This window comes from Sander lucioperca, chromosome 23 (assembly GCF_008315115.2).
Source record: "Sander lucioperca isolate FBNREF2018 chromosome 23, SLUC_FBN_1.2, whole genome shotgun sequence".
NCBI classification, from domain to species: Eukaryota; Metazoa; Chordata; class Actinopteri; order Perciformes; family Percidae; genus Sander; species Sander lucioperca.
Genome location: NC_050195.1, coordinates 7,100,787 through 7,118,838, shown reverse-complemented (window position 1 = coordinate 7,118,838; position 18,052 = coordinate 7,100,787). Strand labels below are relative to the sequence as shown.

The 18,052-nt window shown below is 42.1% G+C and overlaps 1 protein-coding gene across 1 annotated transcript; it reads right to left on the bottom strand.

Annotated features, from left to right (window-relative positions):
• Positions 1–2,318: 2,318 nt before the first annotated feature.
• On the bottom strand, positions 2,319–14,154 carry cdk13 (cyclin-dependent kinase 13). Its single transcript, XM_031297751.2, has 14 exons — positions 12,009–14,154; positions 10,945–11,511; positions 10,673–10,831; positions 10,438–10,577; positions 10,042–10,212; positions 9,755–9,944; positions 9,608–9,664; positions 9,183–9,284; positions 8,983–9,060; positions 8,243–8,359; positions 7,163–7,294; positions 6,885–7,081; positions 4,879–5,379; positions 2,319–3,821 (listed from the first exon to the last, which is right to left on the bottom strand). Exons 1-14 carry the CDS (start codon positions 13,178–13,180, stop codon positions 3,121–3,123), a joined length of 4,284 nt encoding a protein of 1,427 aa, XP_031153611.1. The 5' UTR covers positions 13,181–14,154; the 3' UTR covers positions 2,319–3,120.
• Between the last annotated feature and the right edge of the window lie 3,898 nt (positions 14,155–18,052).

The following is an 18,052-nucleotide window of genomic DNA, read 5'->3' as shown; positions in this document are numbered from 1 at the left end:
CTGTAATCAAAGAAACAACTAACTTGGCTTTGTTTTAATGTAAGATTCTTTAATAGGTTAAACAATGTGTTCATTTGTGAGTTATAAAGGTGATACGGTGAATTGTGTTACCTTTGGACTGTTTCAATTGTTTCCAGTAGCCTACTTATTCTAAGCTAAGTTAACCAGCTGCTAGCGTTAGCTTCATATTTGCTGTACAAACATGAGAGTGGTGTCAATCTTCTTATCTTACTCCTAGAAAAAAAGCAGAGAAGCATAATTTAATAGTCGGAACAAACAGACAAAGACATCTTTCTTTTATATGATGATTTATATGATGTATATGATGTAAGTTTTTTACTTAAAAGCTACTTTAGAAAGGTTTAAGAGTTAAAATACTGTTTAAATCTTTGGATTTTGAAGGTGAGGATTCATAGAAAAATCTCACCTGACAGGAAATCATTTCACTGGGTACTTAGCACACCTGTACACAGATTCTCTGTTTGTTGTGAGGACTGTTGTGTGCTAAATAGTTTGAAGCCTTTTTCAACTGATTTGACTTTAAAATGTATTGATCGTGTGAGAAACATTTGTGTAGACCTCAACATAAGGTAAAAGAGAACGCATGTTGAGTTTCATTGGATTTGTCCAATAGGTTAAACATGCCACAATGGCAAAAATAAGGTCTATGGGCAGGTGAAACATTGTACTAACATAGATGCACTGAGATAGGAGGCCCAGTGTCACATGTGTGACACTGGGCTGAATTATGTTGACATAATTAAAAAGTAGATTTTTGTCATTTAAAAAGATGGATTATAACCAAATTTAGGAGTGGTGCTGTGGTCAAAAGCCATGATCTGACATACCTTTCCCGCCTGACTTCATCTCATCTTCTCTCTAAAATGTACAGTTTTTTCTATCACTCACACAAAAAACATGGTGCGGCTAGTCTCTACTGTTTTGAAATTTTCAGCAATCCATCATCCATGCCGTATTAATCACAGACTAGCTGCCATCCACGTTCCGAATTAGCTTTGCAGCACGGAACCCCTCTGAGATAATCACTTTCTCATCACCAGCAATGTGACGTGTGGCAAATTCAGATGTGGATATGATGGGTAAAACAAAGGACTTTCTCTTTGTTCAGCTGCATGTAGAATATCATGTCTGCCATTTGTGCCTCCAGTGTGGTTTGTGAATCAAATTTGTTTTTATAAATCTACTGCCCTATGTAGTGTGTTATAGCATTTAAGGTCAGTTAGGCAGCCTTTAATGTCTATTTAAATGGCAATATTGCCATTATGTGAATATGTTCTAGTAGAAGTCTTTGCACTTGGATCCACCTGAGTGTAACATAATGGAGTGTCTTAATGTTGTGGAGCTTTTAAATAGTGATTTAACTGAACCTTAAAGGAAAGGACTTAAATTTCCATTTTTAAATATTTTTAGTTTATTCTTAAGTTTACTCTTAATTTGGTGCATCATAAACACGAGTTGTATCTCTAATATTCTCTATAGCGAGACATTGGAAAAATCATTTCATTTGAACGTGATTTCTTTTCTTTTTTTAAAGCTGATTTTATTTGAAAGAAACACCTTATTTGATAAAGGTGAAAATGGCAATGAAAGGTCTACTGAAATCCAGAAAAAAATCATATCAAAGTTGGCATTAAGAGGGAGCATTCAGAACTGGTTTGTGATCTGAGAAATCGATTTCCATTAAGTTCAAAGAATGAGTTTACATGCTTGAAGATGAAGTCCCCTGGGAGTTGTCAGCTATTGGAACATTTTCTTTATTCCTGACAGAGGCACTTCTCTGTACCTGTATTCAAGGTTGTGTATTACCATAGCTGTCTGAAACGTGATGTGTGCTGCTATCTCCTCAGCCATGTCTCCCTTGATAAAATCTCAGCAGTGCTAACCTGGCAGTTTTTTTAATGAAAATGTTCATGCTACAAATACAGCCAAAATATGTCTATTTGCATTATACTAACTTACTCAAGGAGCTTGTCATTTTATAAATGGTGTATGAAGTGTTAAGATTTGGCTGCAGTAAAATAATGGCTGCCAGCTAAGGTCTATTGGTTTTGAGTGAGACTTACAAGTGAGTACATTGGCCTATAATCGCAGCACTGGATGTCTATCTGCAACACAGAAACCATGTTCATCTGTTGCAATGAGTGCACACTGCAGGTACAGTGTGTGAGTAGTGTTATTTGACAGGACACTGCCATCCAGTGGTGTGAACTAAGAAGTCACCACATCTACCAGTGGTCATTTATAATACGTTACTGAGAATTTCAATAACAATCCTTGTAGTAATTAGACAGACAATACATTCTTGGCATTTCTTTAATAAACATTTGCCAAAGGAGCAGGGAGGGAGACAAAATCATTTTAGTACAAAAAAAAACGACATTTCGAACTTGGGTTATGTGTGTTTTTGTTTTGCTCATGATTATGAACACCTATTGGCAAAAAGGCATGTGGAATTTAAAGTCAAAACCGCCTTTTCTCCATGAAATCGGATCTGATTTGTCATCCAAGTGCTACCAGTCTGTCTGGAACTAACAGTCCTTTTTCTTCAAATAGCTCCCTGTGCCGATACCTACACCATCAAGCCAATCAACTGAACCATTTACATAATCATGGCCATAATAAAAAGAGGACACTACATTACTGGTCATATTCCTAATTGTGCAGATAAAGCACACCATCCATTTCCTTTCATCACTAAAATAGTTTCCGCCTACTTCAGTCAGTAGTGCAAAACATTAATACTAGTCTGCCCTGGAGCAATTACAGAAAGGCTAAGGTAGAGATTTAAAATGTACCCAGCCTGATAAATGTACACTCAATAAAAGGTAAAAGTTTAATTTAAAAGACAGCAGAATAGATTACAAAAAAATAGGAAAATGGTATGAGCAAGAAAAGCTCCTCCAAGTGTTATTGGGCTGTCCTTCTGCAACGTACTCCACATTCCAGACTGAGGAGGAATACAATGCCTTACACAGATTTAAGTTATTACAAACTGAGTGTGCATCTCCAGATCTCTCTGATCTGGCCTGAGAGGCTTCAGGCTCAAAACTGAGTCCTCTAGCATTTTGTCCATTGTCACAAACCCCCATTTCCAGTCGTTCAGAAAGGCAGGCCTCGTCCTCTGAGTGTTGCTGTTGAGTTCACATGTGGGACAAAGCCGAGGGGTAGTGGTGGAGCCCCAACTTGGGAAGGGGAACCCCAGGGTTGTCCTGGCGCTGGGATGGGTGGGGGAGGAGGTCCACCATCCTTTCTAGCCATAGCGTGGTTGTACAGGTGGATAGCACTGGGGTTGGGCTGTCCCTCCACGGGTAAGGGGCTGTGATTGTACTTAAAACGGTGGTCCTTGTCCCCAGTGAACACCATGCTGCTGGGTCCAGTGGCTCCAGCGCCTGGAGGATAGGGGTCTGAGTGGGCCGGGGCCAAAGCCCCTGCAGCAGACGACGAGCTGGCAGCCTGGCCAGGTCCGCCAAACACTTCTCTCAGAGCGTGAGGTGGCAGGCCTCCACCTAACATGTGACCCATGTAACCGTCCCCAAACCCTGCAGGAGTGAAGGGTGGAGGAGGTGGATGGATGTAGTCACCGCCGTATCCAGGCCCCTCTGCGGTAGGGAGAGGCGGGTAGTCTGGCTCTGGGGGTCTCCCTCCATCACCTCCACCTGCAGATGCAATAGGTGGAGCGTGGCCAGTCTTGGGTTCAAGTGGAGGCTGCCGGTAGTCCAGGTCGGCATGTGGAGGTGGCTCTGGAGGCTCAGGCGGCCTCTGGTCTGGGGGCAGGATGGACACACCACTGACTTCAGACACTGAAAGACAAGACATTACAACATTATATACTACTATATAATGTACTATAAGTACTTAAATGTATTTCTTATCATTTTATTTATTTATTTTTATAATTTATTTATTTATTTATTAAGACTTGTGCTGCTGTAATGTGAATTTCCTTACTTCTTATCCAAGTCTTAAAGTGCTCATATTATGCTCATTTTCAGGTTCATAATTGTATTTAGAGATTGTACCAGAATAGGTTTACATGGTTTAATTTTCAAAAAACACCATATTTTTGTTGTACTGCACATTGCTGCAGCTCCTCTTTGAGGCATCTTACGTCTATCCCATCTTTGTTGGTAGGCGCACATGCGCAGTAGCTAGGTAAGGATCACATCAGCTAGCGCTTTGTTTCTACAACTTCGGTCAGTACAAGGCAGGATTAGCTGGGAGACTTCTTCTAAACGAGGGCGCACTTCCAACTTTGCGTGGAATACCTGCAGAACAGGGACATGGAAGTAGCTCTTTTGTAGATTATGGTTAACTAGTGTGTGTTGTAGCAGTGTTTTGCCATTGAGGACGAGCTAACGTAGAAAGCCGTGCAGATTTTGAACAGCTCACCCGGAGACTGAAGGCAGAAGACATTCAGAAACCGTATCTCACTCAAAACAGCATGGAGGTGGACATCCAAGTTTGTATGCGTGTGGAAGCACCAGAGACACAAAATAACACCCCAAATCCCAGAAAAAGTGATTTTTTTTTTTTTCATAATATGGGCACTTTAATATATGGTTTGGGGAAAAGTGTTAATTTCTTATTTTGCACCAGGACTTTGATCCTAATGTACCTCACTGGTACTCCACCTGTTGAGCACTTTCCCAGGGATGCACTCTTAGCCTAATCTGTATTCTTTGAATATTATTCCATCTGGTAAACCAGTGTTCTTTACGGTCGTTGACAATTCTGTTATCGACACGTGGTTAAAAACCTTTTGAAAACAAAAATGACTCGCAGGGCCGCAAGTAGAACTAGATATTCCACTCTATGTCCAGCTGTTTCACTGAAAAGATTAAACAGAAGAAGGGTTACCTGGAGAGACTGGGCTGGGCGCTGGAGGCTGTTTGACCTCGGGAGGTAGAGCCTGCCCCCCTGGTGCTCCTCCTGCAGGGTTGGTGCTCTCCGCCCCTTCCCCGCCATCACTCGGCTCCTGCCTCTGGGCCTGCTGAGCCTGGAGGAGCTGGGCCAGCAGCATCGTCATGGCTGTCTGCGTGGCAGCTGCGGCCTCCCCTTCTGGAATACCTGACGCTGCAGACATGGGGGGTGAAGGAGGCTTGGGCATTGGGGGTGTACGGGGCACTCCTGCAGGAGCAGCAGGCTGGGGAGGCTTGGCAGGCGTGGGTTGAGGAGGAGGCTCAGCTGGGTCAGTGGGAGCCAGGGCTTTGGAGAGCTGCTGTAAGGTTTCCTGATTGACCTTCGTGCCCATGGACTGGACCAACTGGGCCGTGTTGACCGAACTCTTGGGCTGGCCGAGGAAGTTCAGGAGGACCGCTAGCTGTTCCTGGGTTAACTGGGAGTTTGGACCCTTTGGGTCTGTAAGAAGACAGAAGATACATTCAGAGACGCATTCCTAACCTCGGATAACCACAGCCGGGATGGAATATTCTGAAGTCAAGGTTTATTTTACTAACTTTTTGTTCTGGAGCATTCGACTGAAAGCCGTACTGTATATCACAACGAGTCGTAATAGTTTTCAAGAGCTTTTAATGCCAATTAAAATGACGCACTCACTCTTAAAAATCACACAATAACTCTGCCATGTGACATGAAATGTATACATGAAAACAAGTTAGACCAGTCAGACTACTGGTCCAGCTGACCAAGCCGGGTCATCACTAGAACAAGGACCAACAGAGTCATAGGTCTGAAGAATACTACACAGTTCAGTACTGTAGAAAGCGGGTACTGACTAAAGGAGCTCGGTTCAGTGTGTTGTCTGTGCACATATTCCCCAAAGACGTATGTCCTTCAGAAGATTTGGGAAAGACAGATTAACTAAGTGAGTAAAGGAATTAATGAGTATTATGGACTAATTATTATTGTCAAGCTTTTAGGACCTTTAAGGCTGACCTATCGGGTATTAATAAGTGTTCTATTATAAGTGTTGTACTTGTTTTGGATACATTGCATCATACTGATATCAGTATGTGCAATGTAAAGTTATTTACCAGTGACTGACAAGCTAACAATAAGACACAAAGTACAAGGGGTGGTACGGTTCACAAAATCCACGGTTTGGTTCGTATTACGGTTTTAGGGTCACGGTTTTCGGTTCTGTACAGTTCTTGTTATTTTTTCTTTTAATCTTTAACACTCCAGAAATATACTTCAGCATATGATATATAGCTAAAATTAGCATATTGAATGCATGTTGCACAATGCTTGCACACAGCTGCAGTTCTGCCGTTGTCATCATAGGTAACATGAAATCCAAAATGTTCCCACACACCAGACTTATACGACGCTGGCGCATCCTCCGACTCGGGCAGCCTTCCTTATCTCTCCTACTTACCATTTCTACACGTGACGTGACCTGCAGCACTCCACCTGAGGAGCCGTCGGCTCGGCGCCTCTCAAAATCTGACGAAAATTTTTTAAACTGAACTTTGTCGATCAAAAAAAAAAAAACAGACAGATTCAGCAACTGTGTGGCCTATTTTTCACTTAAAATGTTTTCAGAAACACGTTTCGGTGAACTATTTTCGTAAAATACGAGATCGTATTCAGAACGAGACGCCATTAGAGTCGGTTTTGAAATTCGGGAGCAGCAAGACCCACGTGACGCGTCCGTCCAATCAGCTGCCATGTGTTGCGTTCGTCACGCTCATCCAGCTCGTCATTTCCAGTAAATGTTTTAACATAGGTGTCGAAAGTAGGCACTACGGCAGTAAGTGGTTAGTGCACATTAACAGTGTACTGACGAACCGTGCGACGCGCACACGCTCCGAACCGAGACAAGCGAACCGAGCGGTTCGGATGTTTTTTCATGAACCGTACCACCCCTACAAAGTACAAATACAAACAGTAGTGAAACTCACCCAGCAGCGCGGAAGCAGCCACATTCTGAGCTTTAATACCTCCAGGAGCAGGGAAGCCCTGGGGAGTGTTACTGCGGCTGTCGTCAAGGCCCAGCTCTTTACGGGGCGCTTTCGGGGCTGCCACTTCCTCCGGCATCTGCTTCTGCCGCCGGCGTTTCTTACTCCACAGCTCGTGACAGTCCTGCCACAGTGGAAGACTGGAGAGATGGAAACGGTTAACATTGTAAATGCAGGTAAACCAGACCAAACATGTTGATGCAACACGACGCAAAACATACTCTGGCGGGGGCATCTTGTCTGGGTCCACGTCCTTGAGGAACTCGCTGCCCAGCGCTTGTTCAGCTGTACAGCGTTTACTCGGGTCCAAGTTTAACATGTGGTCAAACAAGTCCAGGGCAGACGGAGGGATGCTGGACAACAACAGAAGCACAAGATTTCAGTACAAGGTAGGGCTGGGCGATATTTTGTTTCATCATCTACATCGCGATGTGCGCATGCGCGATAGTCACATCGCAGGACGTTGCGATGTTGACCATGGATGTATTATGCAAAGACAAAACTAAATCACCTGATTAATGCAACGTAATCACGACATATCCCGGCCATTTTTCACCGCAGAAAGCTGCTACCAGCCAGGCTAAAGCTAACATAGTTAGCCTAAAGAAAGAAGGCGTCCGTCCCAACTAACGTTATGGTTCGGAGCTGCGACGCAGGAAACGTAACACTAATCTACAACAGCAGTCTGTTTCTGACATAACGTAATTTACACTGATTTAAGTGCTCTTGGATACACAGTTTGTTGCAAGAGTGTGACATGCAGGCTCTGCATGCTCAGCAAACCAACAATCATGATCAATTTTAATCAGTTTATCAAACAACCAAAGCAGGCCCCGCTAGTCGACCACAACCTGAAATTTAGAGGAAGCAACATGCATGCATTATTAATATCATTCACTTTAGCCTGGATTGATATTATATGAATACAGTGGTGTCATGTCAGTCAACCAGTGTATTTCTTCCTAATTTCCCTCTCCAAAATCTCTTCAGAAGAGTAGTCACAGTGCTTACTTGCTTTGGTTTTTTGTAAAGCATTAAAGTTCAAAGAAAATTTACTTTTTCATTTTCTTTGTAGATGCACTCCCGTACAAAATCACCCCAGTAGTTGAGAATGATTTAGTACTTCTAAATAGGGATATTTATGTCCTCTTGTAAAAATTTGTCTTTTTTTTCATATCGCAATATATATCGCAGGGGAAAAAAATATCGCAATGTAAGTTTTTTCCAATATCATGCAGGCCTAGTACAAGGCATTGTCCAATCTTCACATATTCAATTTGACACCATACACATGAACTTACAAAGCATACTCCTCTCGTAGCCGTCTCCTGTACTGTTTCTTTGGCTTCATGGTGTTGAAGAAGGGAAGTTTTATTACATCTGGCCAGACAGCAGGGCAGGGGCTGCCACATATTCGGCTAAAAGACAAATTAATTTGTTTAAGCAGAACTCAGCAATGTGTGGGCATAACAGGCAATGGTGACTTCCTACATATCTCCAAATGACTTCATGACAACACCCAGAGAACTGGCCTGACTTGTTGCTTTAAATCACATTCGCCTTCACTGGAGCTAATTTCCACTTCTCCCTCACTACCACCAATGCTGTACCTTGCAAAGTGATAAAGTGATTAAAGTAAATGTCAGAACAAGTGAAAAAATGTTTCTTGCATGTTATGCCGCGCATAGCTCACAGCAAAATAAGATCTTTGCAAACGTTCAGGGTTTCCCCCAGGAGAGGCGGGCTGCCTCCACTAGATTAATCACTACCTTCACCTTTCCTCCAAACAAGGGAAGTCATAACAAAACAAGCAAGGCCCGTTAATCAAAACATCATGTGGTGGCGTAGCTTTATGGTTGATTGAGACGATAAGTGGAAAAAATGAGTACAGCGTTCTCTTTCTGTTTTAGATAGCTGAAACCCACTCCCAGTTTGTGTCTGGCTCAAGTGGGTGCAGCACTATGTGTGAATCAACTCTAGAGTTCACAACTAAATCTAAATGTCAGACGTTAACATTGAACGGGATTTAGCCTAAACTTACCTGATAAGCTCTAACTGGGCAAGCTCCTGATTAGCTTGAAAAATTGGTTTCTTTGTGAACAGCTCTCCAAGAATGCATCTGTGAGAGACAAAACAAAATACAATTCACCATTATAAGTAACAGAAAAACAACACCGACAGGGCAGATAGGCAAGTGACCTACAGTAATTAGACTTGAGTCAATATCCGTCCTGCTCTTACCCGCAGCTCCACACATCTATAGCCGGCGTGTACCTCTCCTCTCCCAGAAGTAACTCTGGCGGACGGTACCATAGTGTAATCACTTTATTGGTGTATGGACGACTGAAAATGAGAAGAAAAGACAAGAGATGTTAGTATTATCACACACAAATGAAAATGCAAGTAGTAGTAGTTTATTCAGCCTTCATAAAAACAATAATGATATACATATCACAGTGTAAACTTAAACGGTAAATAGTGTCTGATAAGATTAGGCCGAGTCAAAAGCTTATATATGCCTATCCTATGTTCATAATCGATTAAATCTAACCACCTCAACAGGAAAAGGAAATACAAATTAAAAAAAAGATATAAGTAAAACAATTGTCAGGGCGCGACAGTTTAACAGGTGTAGTGTATATTTACCAAAAACATAGGAGACTCACCTCTCTTCAGAGTTATACAGCCGCGCAAGACCAAAGTCTGCAAGCTTTATTTGACCTCTGAATAGGAGGGGGAAAAAAATCTTAATTAAATGTAGTCGGGAAAACATGCGTGACCACGTAATGAAATAAGATGTATAGAGGACTCACTTGTTATTGAGCAGAATGTTGGAGCACTTGATGTCTCTGTGCAGAAAGTTCTTCTTGTGGCAGTAATCAAGGCCCTCCAGCAACTGTCGCATGAAAGACTTGATGTGGCTCTCGTTGAAATGGACCAGGCCAGACTCGAGCAAACCCATCAGGTCGTGGTCCATGTATTCAAATACGAGATAGAAAGCACCTGAGATGAGAGGGGAAAAAATAGAGACCATGTATTAAACAGATCACTGTTGTGTGGCAGGATTATAGAGCCACTGCAGAGTGAAAACATAATGTACCTTTATCATTCTTGAAGTCTAGAGCATCTTCCTTGTCTGTGACGATCTCCTTCATGTTTATGATGCTCTTGTGGTTGAGCTGTCGCAAAATCTTAATCTCTCGGATGGCTGTGATTGGGAAACCCTCCTTTTCATTGTCCAGCCGAACTTTCTTCAAAGCCACCATTTCAGCTACGACACAGAAACAAGAACAGTGTGTCAAGACGACATCACAAGCTGGCCTCACGCTAAACAGATTCCTATCTATGACCACTTGCATTTCACAGAGAACATTCGAAATAAGAGCTCATCGTCATCATCAACCTTTATTTCACCTCAGCAGAACATTGAGAATGGATCTATGTTTACAATGTTGATGAGGAGTTAGGAATGAACCTATATCTTCAAAACACTCACCAGTGTCTTTGTCTTTAGCTTTGTACACCTGACCGTAGGTGCCTTCTCCTGTGATTCCAATGATTTCAAACTTGTCCACGCAGCGTTTGCCCCAATCTATCTCTGTTTCCTTAATCTCGCCGTATCTTGGGCCACAAATTCTGGAAATAAAAAGAAAATATTTCAGTGGAAGCAAAGTGAATATGCAGCAAACAATAGCAAAAGAGGATATAGCACTAAATGCCAGGTAACATACTTAGGTCTTCGGCGAACTGTTTGGGACTTTTTGTCGTCGGGTGGGCTGTGCGGGGAAGACGTGCCACCAGGAAGTTCAGGGGGAAGAGGCAAGTCGGTAAGAAGCGGACGGGCCTTTCTCTCTGACTTTTTCTTCCCTGAGAGCAAGCTGTCCTTCAAGCTGATAGTAGAAAAATGCAGGAGAAACAGAGAGTGAGTAAGTCTTAACAATCAAGAATAAAAAAAAAGGTGGATAAGAATTCTAGGTCAATTGGCACAACAACACACCCATACCTTTCTCCTTTATTCATGTGCTCAAGAACTGTTTGTGGCAATGGTAGGGATGGCAGAGTAGAAATGAGTGGACCAGTGGCTCGTTCCTTGTCTTTGCTCGGTCCAGATGCTGGTGCTTTCCTTTTGTCCCGGTGTAAAGAGTCATCTTTCCTTTTTCCATCTCTGTCCTTGCTGGTCTGGTGCTCAGTGGTCCTCTTGGACGACCTGTCAGAGGGGGACTGGGGCTGGCTCGATGTGGGAGTTCTGGGACCTTTCTCTGGTTGTGGTGGAGAGGGAGGACGGCCCTTTCGGGAAATGTGATTGGACTTTGGGCTGGGTTGATGAGCAGACAAAGAACCCTTGGTTGGAGTAGATGTGTTGCTGGAGTTCTTGGCCTTGGCAGCTGCTTCTGCAGCTTTAGCCTTTTTCTGCTTACTGAGTTCAGCAGCAAGACTGGTTTTGAAGGTGAGCGTGCTTGGTGAGAGGCTAGAGGGCCGACTGCGGGAGCGAGAGTGGCGGTGACGGCTGCGAGAACGTGAATGCCTTGTGGATGAATATGGACTTCTGCTGCGTGACCGAGCAGATCGCCTGAAAAGAAAAAAAAAAAAAAAAAAAAAACAAGGACACCTTTTTAGACTTTGTTCCAACATTACAAACTTTATGGGACCGTTATTTTACTTGCATGAGATAGAAACGCAGTGGATATCTAAATTTGGAGACATAACATATAAAATGAGTTATAACACCAATGTTACATGCAGGACTTCTTCTCTCACTCTCACAGTCTGGCAAAGGTTTTTGGAAAGGCATAGGTAATCCAGCAAATATTGACAGAAAACATAAGGCCTCATTAATAATAAAAGTTACAACTTTGTCCTTGCTTGGGTTGCATTATATTTTCAAACTGTACAAATCTACACCCCTTGTTGTAGAGAGCCAATGTCCAACGAGTCAAACAAACAAAATTCCACATAAGCCTAAACAATCAAGTCTGAAGAAAACGCATCATAAAAATACACCACAAAATTAGACTACAGCCAACAAATGAAATACATCATAGTATTAGCTGCTATATAAAAGCTCACCTGACATCTGGACTTGGGCTCAGGGACTTTCTGTATGGACTTCGTGATCTCTTGCGGTTTCCATAAGGACTTGAACTGACCTCTCCTTGTTCATATGGACTGTGTCGGCCGTAACTTGGGGACCTGCGCCAGGTTGCTGGGCTCGCTGGGGATCGCTTCCTTTTGTTGCTGGAGTATGAACTGGGTGACTTTGGCATACCGTATGCCCCATACCCATCTACATCCCGGCTGTAATATGTGGAACTGGGAGAGAGTCTTTTGCTCCCATAAGTTGGACTTCTTCTAGATACTAACTGGTTATAACCACCAGGAGACTGGTAGTTATATGAATATGATGTCCCATAGGGACTTTCTGCTTTGAAACCAGGACTTCTCCTGTATGTCCTGAGGTCTTCACGGTCATCTCTGTAAGATTGTGGAGCATCTCTGTAGGCAGATGGGGGCTCTTTATCAGATCTTGTCTTACTTTGCCTTTTTGAATCCCTTTTATCTGCAGATTGTAAGGACTGAGATGTAGATGTCCTTTTACCGTTTCTGTCATTGCTCCGTGTAGTGTCTCTGTGATTTTTAGAGCCACTAAGGCTGCCTCCACTCCTAGCTTTTGAAGAGTCTCTCTCACGGCTCTGGCGGTCCTTTTTCCTGCCTGGCTCCTTCTCTTGCTTGCTTCTCTCAGATGGCCCCCTTGTTTGCTCATCCTTGCCGATGCACACTGCCTCCCGGTCTCTCGGGTGACTTCTGTCTGGGGATGCTGGTCCATTATAGTCACCAAAGTCAACATCGCTTAGTCGGTCCACTGAGAGCCTGTCAGCATGGGGGTCAAGTTTAGGAGAGGGGCTCCCAGAAAATCGCTCTGACTGGGAGCTCACGTCATCATACTCCACCAATGTCCGAAGGTCTGCGTCTTTATCAAAAGTGCCTTTTCGGTCATTGTCAGGGTCTCCTGTTGTACCCGTATGCCACAAGTCTCTTCCCTTGGCCTGTCTGCGTTTCTTTCTCCTAGAAGCCGATGAGCGCCTCTTCTCACGGTGTCTGTCTCGCTGAGCAGCAGCAGCAGCAGCGGCAGCGGCAGCGGCACCGCTCCCTGGTTTACTACGCCTGTCCTGTCGGTTAGCATTTCTCTGAGCAGAGGGGCTCCGTCCCCGACCCTCGCGAAGCACCTCTGAATTAGGCATCTATCTACTGGATAAACCCTATACCTACGTTGAGAATAATCCTTATATACTTTACCTATGTTCCTTGTTGTGTCGTGGAACAAAACATTGGGCTAGCTGTGTGACAGGCTAGTTAGCAACAGCAAATCCACAATTAAGACAGCCAGCTAAATAGCTAAATCACAAGCTTAACATTAGCATTACAAAGCTAGCTCGTTACAGGTTCACCCAAGTTGCCCCCGACAATAGTTATTTTTATGAGACTTTGTGCCTGTAGATCCCGTCGCATAAAATCCACAATATGGTGTTTAGTTATAGAGTCAGTCGGTACTCAACCATTGTACTCCAGGACGGAAATCTCCCAGATGTGGTATCTAGCTAGCTAATGGTAGTCAGTTTAGCCAGCTAACGTTAGCCTCTAATAGCTAGCTAACTGTTTCCAGCTAGACAGTCGCATTCATGGTCAAAGCACAGGCCCAAAGCCCCTCCAAATTTGAAATCCAGTTCTTCTGTAAGGTTGCCGTTCGTGCAATCGTGTAAATCCATTAACAAGATTGTGTTAAAGTGGAAGTAAAAAAGTCCGTCTCCTTCTCACAAACTTCTTCTCGCCTTCCATCACACTCCAGTGTGTAACAAGGAAGTGAATAGCACGTTGGTTGGATAGCCGCCGCCAGCTAGCCAGCTAGCCGCTATCGCATTAGCCAGCTAGCTTTATTTTCTCCTTTGCGTGGAGTTCAATGAAACTCAGTCAAGATGCAATATAACAATGATAATGCTGTTCAAAAACACGTCCGCTTTCACGTATCCCTCCGGGTTGTTGTTCCCTCTTACCACCGCATGGTCCAAAGGTAGGAAACGTGTTTTGTAAAATGGCTCCACAATTCCTTGAATTTCTTTCAAAATATTGTAACTTTGTTCGCAATGTGGCTAAAATGGTACAACTCGCCAGGGCCTAGACAGCTTTCAAACTACAGGCCTTGTGCGTCGGTGTCAACCAATGACACCCGTTTGCGTAATCAAGATCAGCAGTTACGTCACGCCAAGGGATACCCCTACATTTTCCTCTTCTTTGTCATTTGTTTTATCCACGTATAGATGTATACCAGAATATTTCGGAGTGATATTCAACATTTGATAAGAAGAAAACTGGACAAACAATTCAATTTGAGGATAAAGACATTCTTTGAAAAATATGTCATTTTTTGTGCAGTTAATTTTATTATTGTGAAAATTCTACATTCACAAGAAGAAATGGACGGACTCCAAATCAAACTTTGGACATTTTTGATCAAGAACTGCATCAATATGGCAACATTATAAAATATATTAAAAATAAAAAGGCAATTAAGACTATTCATTTCGTGTATATATTTCTTTTTTTTTTATTTCTATATGCACTTCTGGTATGGACAGTGGTATTAAATACTATTTAAGTACTTGTGTTAAATATATATATACATATATATATATATATATATAAACAATTAAGTAAAAAAATTATACTGTACAGTAAAAAAAAGAACTTCTTCTTTGGGTTTTAACGGCAGCTCTTGCACTACTGCCATCTTCCACTCCTGCTGTTATCCAAAATCGTTTCATTTCTTTCAACATGTCTTTTCTCTCTGATACATTATTCCTGCAACTAACAAGCATATGCTGTTATTATGTTAGTTTCCAGTACACACAAAAAAGTGCTGGGTTGTTTCTGTAAACACATTGTTGGGTTGATTATGTTGGGTCATAATTCTGGGTTGTTTGGGGTACTGTGGGGGCAGTGGTGGCCTAAATGTTAGAGGAGCGAGCTTGTGACCGGGAGGTCGTCGGTTCAATCCCCAGACCGACAGGATTAAATCTGAGTGGGGAAAGTGAAAGAGCAGCGCTTGTCCCTCCCTCATTACCACCACTGAGGTGCCCTTGAGCAAGGCTCTTAACTTCCAACTGCTCCAGTGGAGCTGCTCAGTGGCCAGCAGATCAGACTGTGGTTGTACTGGGCAGCTTCCAGGTATGAATGTGTGCAACTGTGTGAATGTGATCAGGGCGTTCCTGCAAAAGAGAGGTTGCCTCTCAGTGAACCTTCCCTGACTAAATAAAGGTTAAAAAAAATAACCCACAAAAAATAACCACAAAAAAACAGTTGGATCATTCCCTATAATGTGATTTGTGCTGTTAAAGTTACTGTGTCAGCCTGCTTATTGTTACTTGCTCTTTCCATTTTGTTCCCCTTTCTTTTTAGATTGAGTTTAAATGTCTCCCTCTCTTTTGCTAAAACCCCTACTTTCAAAATATAACACAAGGTAAACATTTCAAAAACAATGTTTCAATTTAAACAAAAGGTAGCGTCTTATTGACCATGAACCACATATGAGATCGTTCAAAAACTGGCTTTTCAGACATTAGATTAGATTATTACATTGATTATCCCATAAACATCATATATGCTATATACAATACTATTATACTGCAGGTAAAATACTAAAACTGTAATTGATTCCCACATTATCTGGAAAATATGTTATAAATCTGTGTTCATGTTACCAGGTATACACTGATTTCACGCTAATGAAAAAAAAGGCATCAGTAGTCTGCATTGTGCACTAAATGCTATTTCTTTAACACTCAAGTTCCACTGTTATAAAACGGCATACACCAACTGCAACATATCCATTTCTGTACTATGGTAAATCAATATTCCCCTTGTCTTCCTCTATGACATTGACATAACCGAGCATTAGGAGAAACATATTTGCAGCACAAAGAATCTGTGTGATTGTGCAAACACAGATATATGGGCTGTCTGTGCTTGCGCATGTATTATAATGTGCAACAACAATTTGATGCAGTCAAATGTTGCCGTAAAACCTGCCTACAAACATGACAAGTTTGAGGTGAAGTCATAAGAAAATTACATAATAGAGTAAAAAGATATATCTGAGAATTCACTGCTTGGATAGTGTTAGTAGTGCTACTGTAGGTACTTCTTTCTTTCTTCATCGGATCAATAAAAAAGGTCAGGGTCCACAGGTGGTCAGTGTGTTCAGAGAAATATGAGCAGCAACATGTCCAAAGTCCCAGAGGAACCTTCTGCCTGCTCAGTGTAATAACTCAAGACAAGACATACATTTCCACATGAAAAATATCTGAATACATTTGGAAAATGTTATTAGTAATATCCACTTTATTTGCCATTTCCAAATAACTCACACAAAAAAAAATGAATTGAAATGTAAGCGTCACCTCTGGCATTCACTAACAGATAGGCTACATTAGTGGCTATGTACATGTTCAAAGTAAGTAAACATGAAGGAACCATTTAATTGATGGCATACATACAACCATCCAATCAAAGACATAGATGTCTGTTCTTTATTCCAAGGGTATTTATATAAAAGGCAAAACAAGTCATTTGAGGACAGTTAGCTTTCCCACAAATATCTGTTTTAGTATCACCTCTTAAATCCCGCTGAACATATTTGGGTCATCAAGTCTATTAACACGAAGACAAAGAATAGAATTATGAATATTTTCTTCTTCTGAAAAAAGCACTGAAACAATATTAGCCTGTGTTACGGCAATGTTAACAGTATAGCAAGCACTGTGATGGTCACTTTAAGCATAGCTTCTGCAATCCTCAACGATGAAGACACACAGCAGTTAATGTAATGGCCGTAAGCTGAGGAAAGTATGCCATAACAAGATTTAAGTGCCTGCCACTTTAACTTTCAGGTGTGTTTCATGGTACGGTGTACTGGAGGTTAGCCCTTAAAAAAATATTCACCCAAAACTACTTTATAAACATTCTGATGCCATGAGTTCCAAACATTTTGGGTCTGCCTCACATATCTTTAAACTCTAACTCTCTCTACTGTGTGCTTTTCAGTTAGCAAGAAATACCAGACAGACATGTTTTGCATTACTGTGTTTTTTTTGTACAATTAACACACTGAAATATGTGACAAACAAAGCCGGGAATTATTTAGTGTTTATGTATTAACTCGGGGAATCAATGAGACGATGTTAAAGGTGCCGTTAGGTAGGATTGCGAAGATCCAGGACTTAGCCAAAATTCCTGAACATCAACAACTCCTCAGTCCCTCCCCTCTGTCCGCTAAAGCCCAAAACGGTCTCCTAAGCCCCTCCCTCCCCAAGGGAGAATGAATAAGAGAAATTCACACTTTTTACTCTGTTAGTACATGATTGACACGCAGTTAGACACCCCCCCCCCCCAGCCCTGATTGATGCATCTGAACAGGGAGCGGTGGATTTTTGCAAATCGCACTACAGGCTGTAGGTGGTGCCAGAGGAGCCAGATTATTTTTTATTACCTGCTTCATGTAGTTCTACTGGAACATAGGGTCAGTTTCAGCAAATATGACAGAAAGTTAGTTTTATAAGTCTTACCTACTGCACCTTTAAGTAAAACAGTTCACAATGTTGGGTTTTCTGAGCTGGGTTCAGATCATCTGAATTCAAGCGTTCAGTGCACTCACGGACACTGTTTTGATTTGTTTCCAAGTTCCATATTCTCTCCCTCTTTGCATTTACAACAATCACTTCATTTTGCATAGACTGCAGTGTCGGGCATCCTATTGGTTGAGGAAATCCTTTTATGTAATATGTGAGCTGTTGCTGTTAATGTACATTTACTCTTTAAACTCAGAGTGTCAGGGTCAGAGTGAACCGTGGCAATAACCTCTGGAAGGTGGTCTGACTTAAAAAAAAATAAAAAAAGTTAAGTTATAAAAAAAATAAGTCAAAAGAAAAAAAGAGTGGCTCAATCATAAAGGGAACTAAGAGAATGGGGGGGGGTGGGGGGAGGGGAGATGGGGGTCAGATTTCACAGTGTGTTTTGGTCTATGCAATTTAGCTGTTAATCATTTATAGCTGGGTCATTTT

Excerpts from the sequence above, each read along its gene's own strand:
- cdk13 (XM_031297751.2), bottom strand. The coding sequence starts at position 13,180 with ATGCCTAATTCAGAGGTGCTTCGCGAGGGTCGGGGACGGAGCCCCTCT. Across the intron at positions 11,512-12,008 it reads AGCCCAAGTCCAGATGTCAG|GCGATCTGCTCGGTCACGCA; the intron begins GTGAGCTTTTAT and ends TTTTCTTTTCAG. Across the intron at positions 7,082-7,162 it reads GACAAGATGCCCCCGCCAGA|TCTTCCACTGTGGCAGGACT; the intron begins GTATGTTTTGCG and ends CCATCTCTCCAG.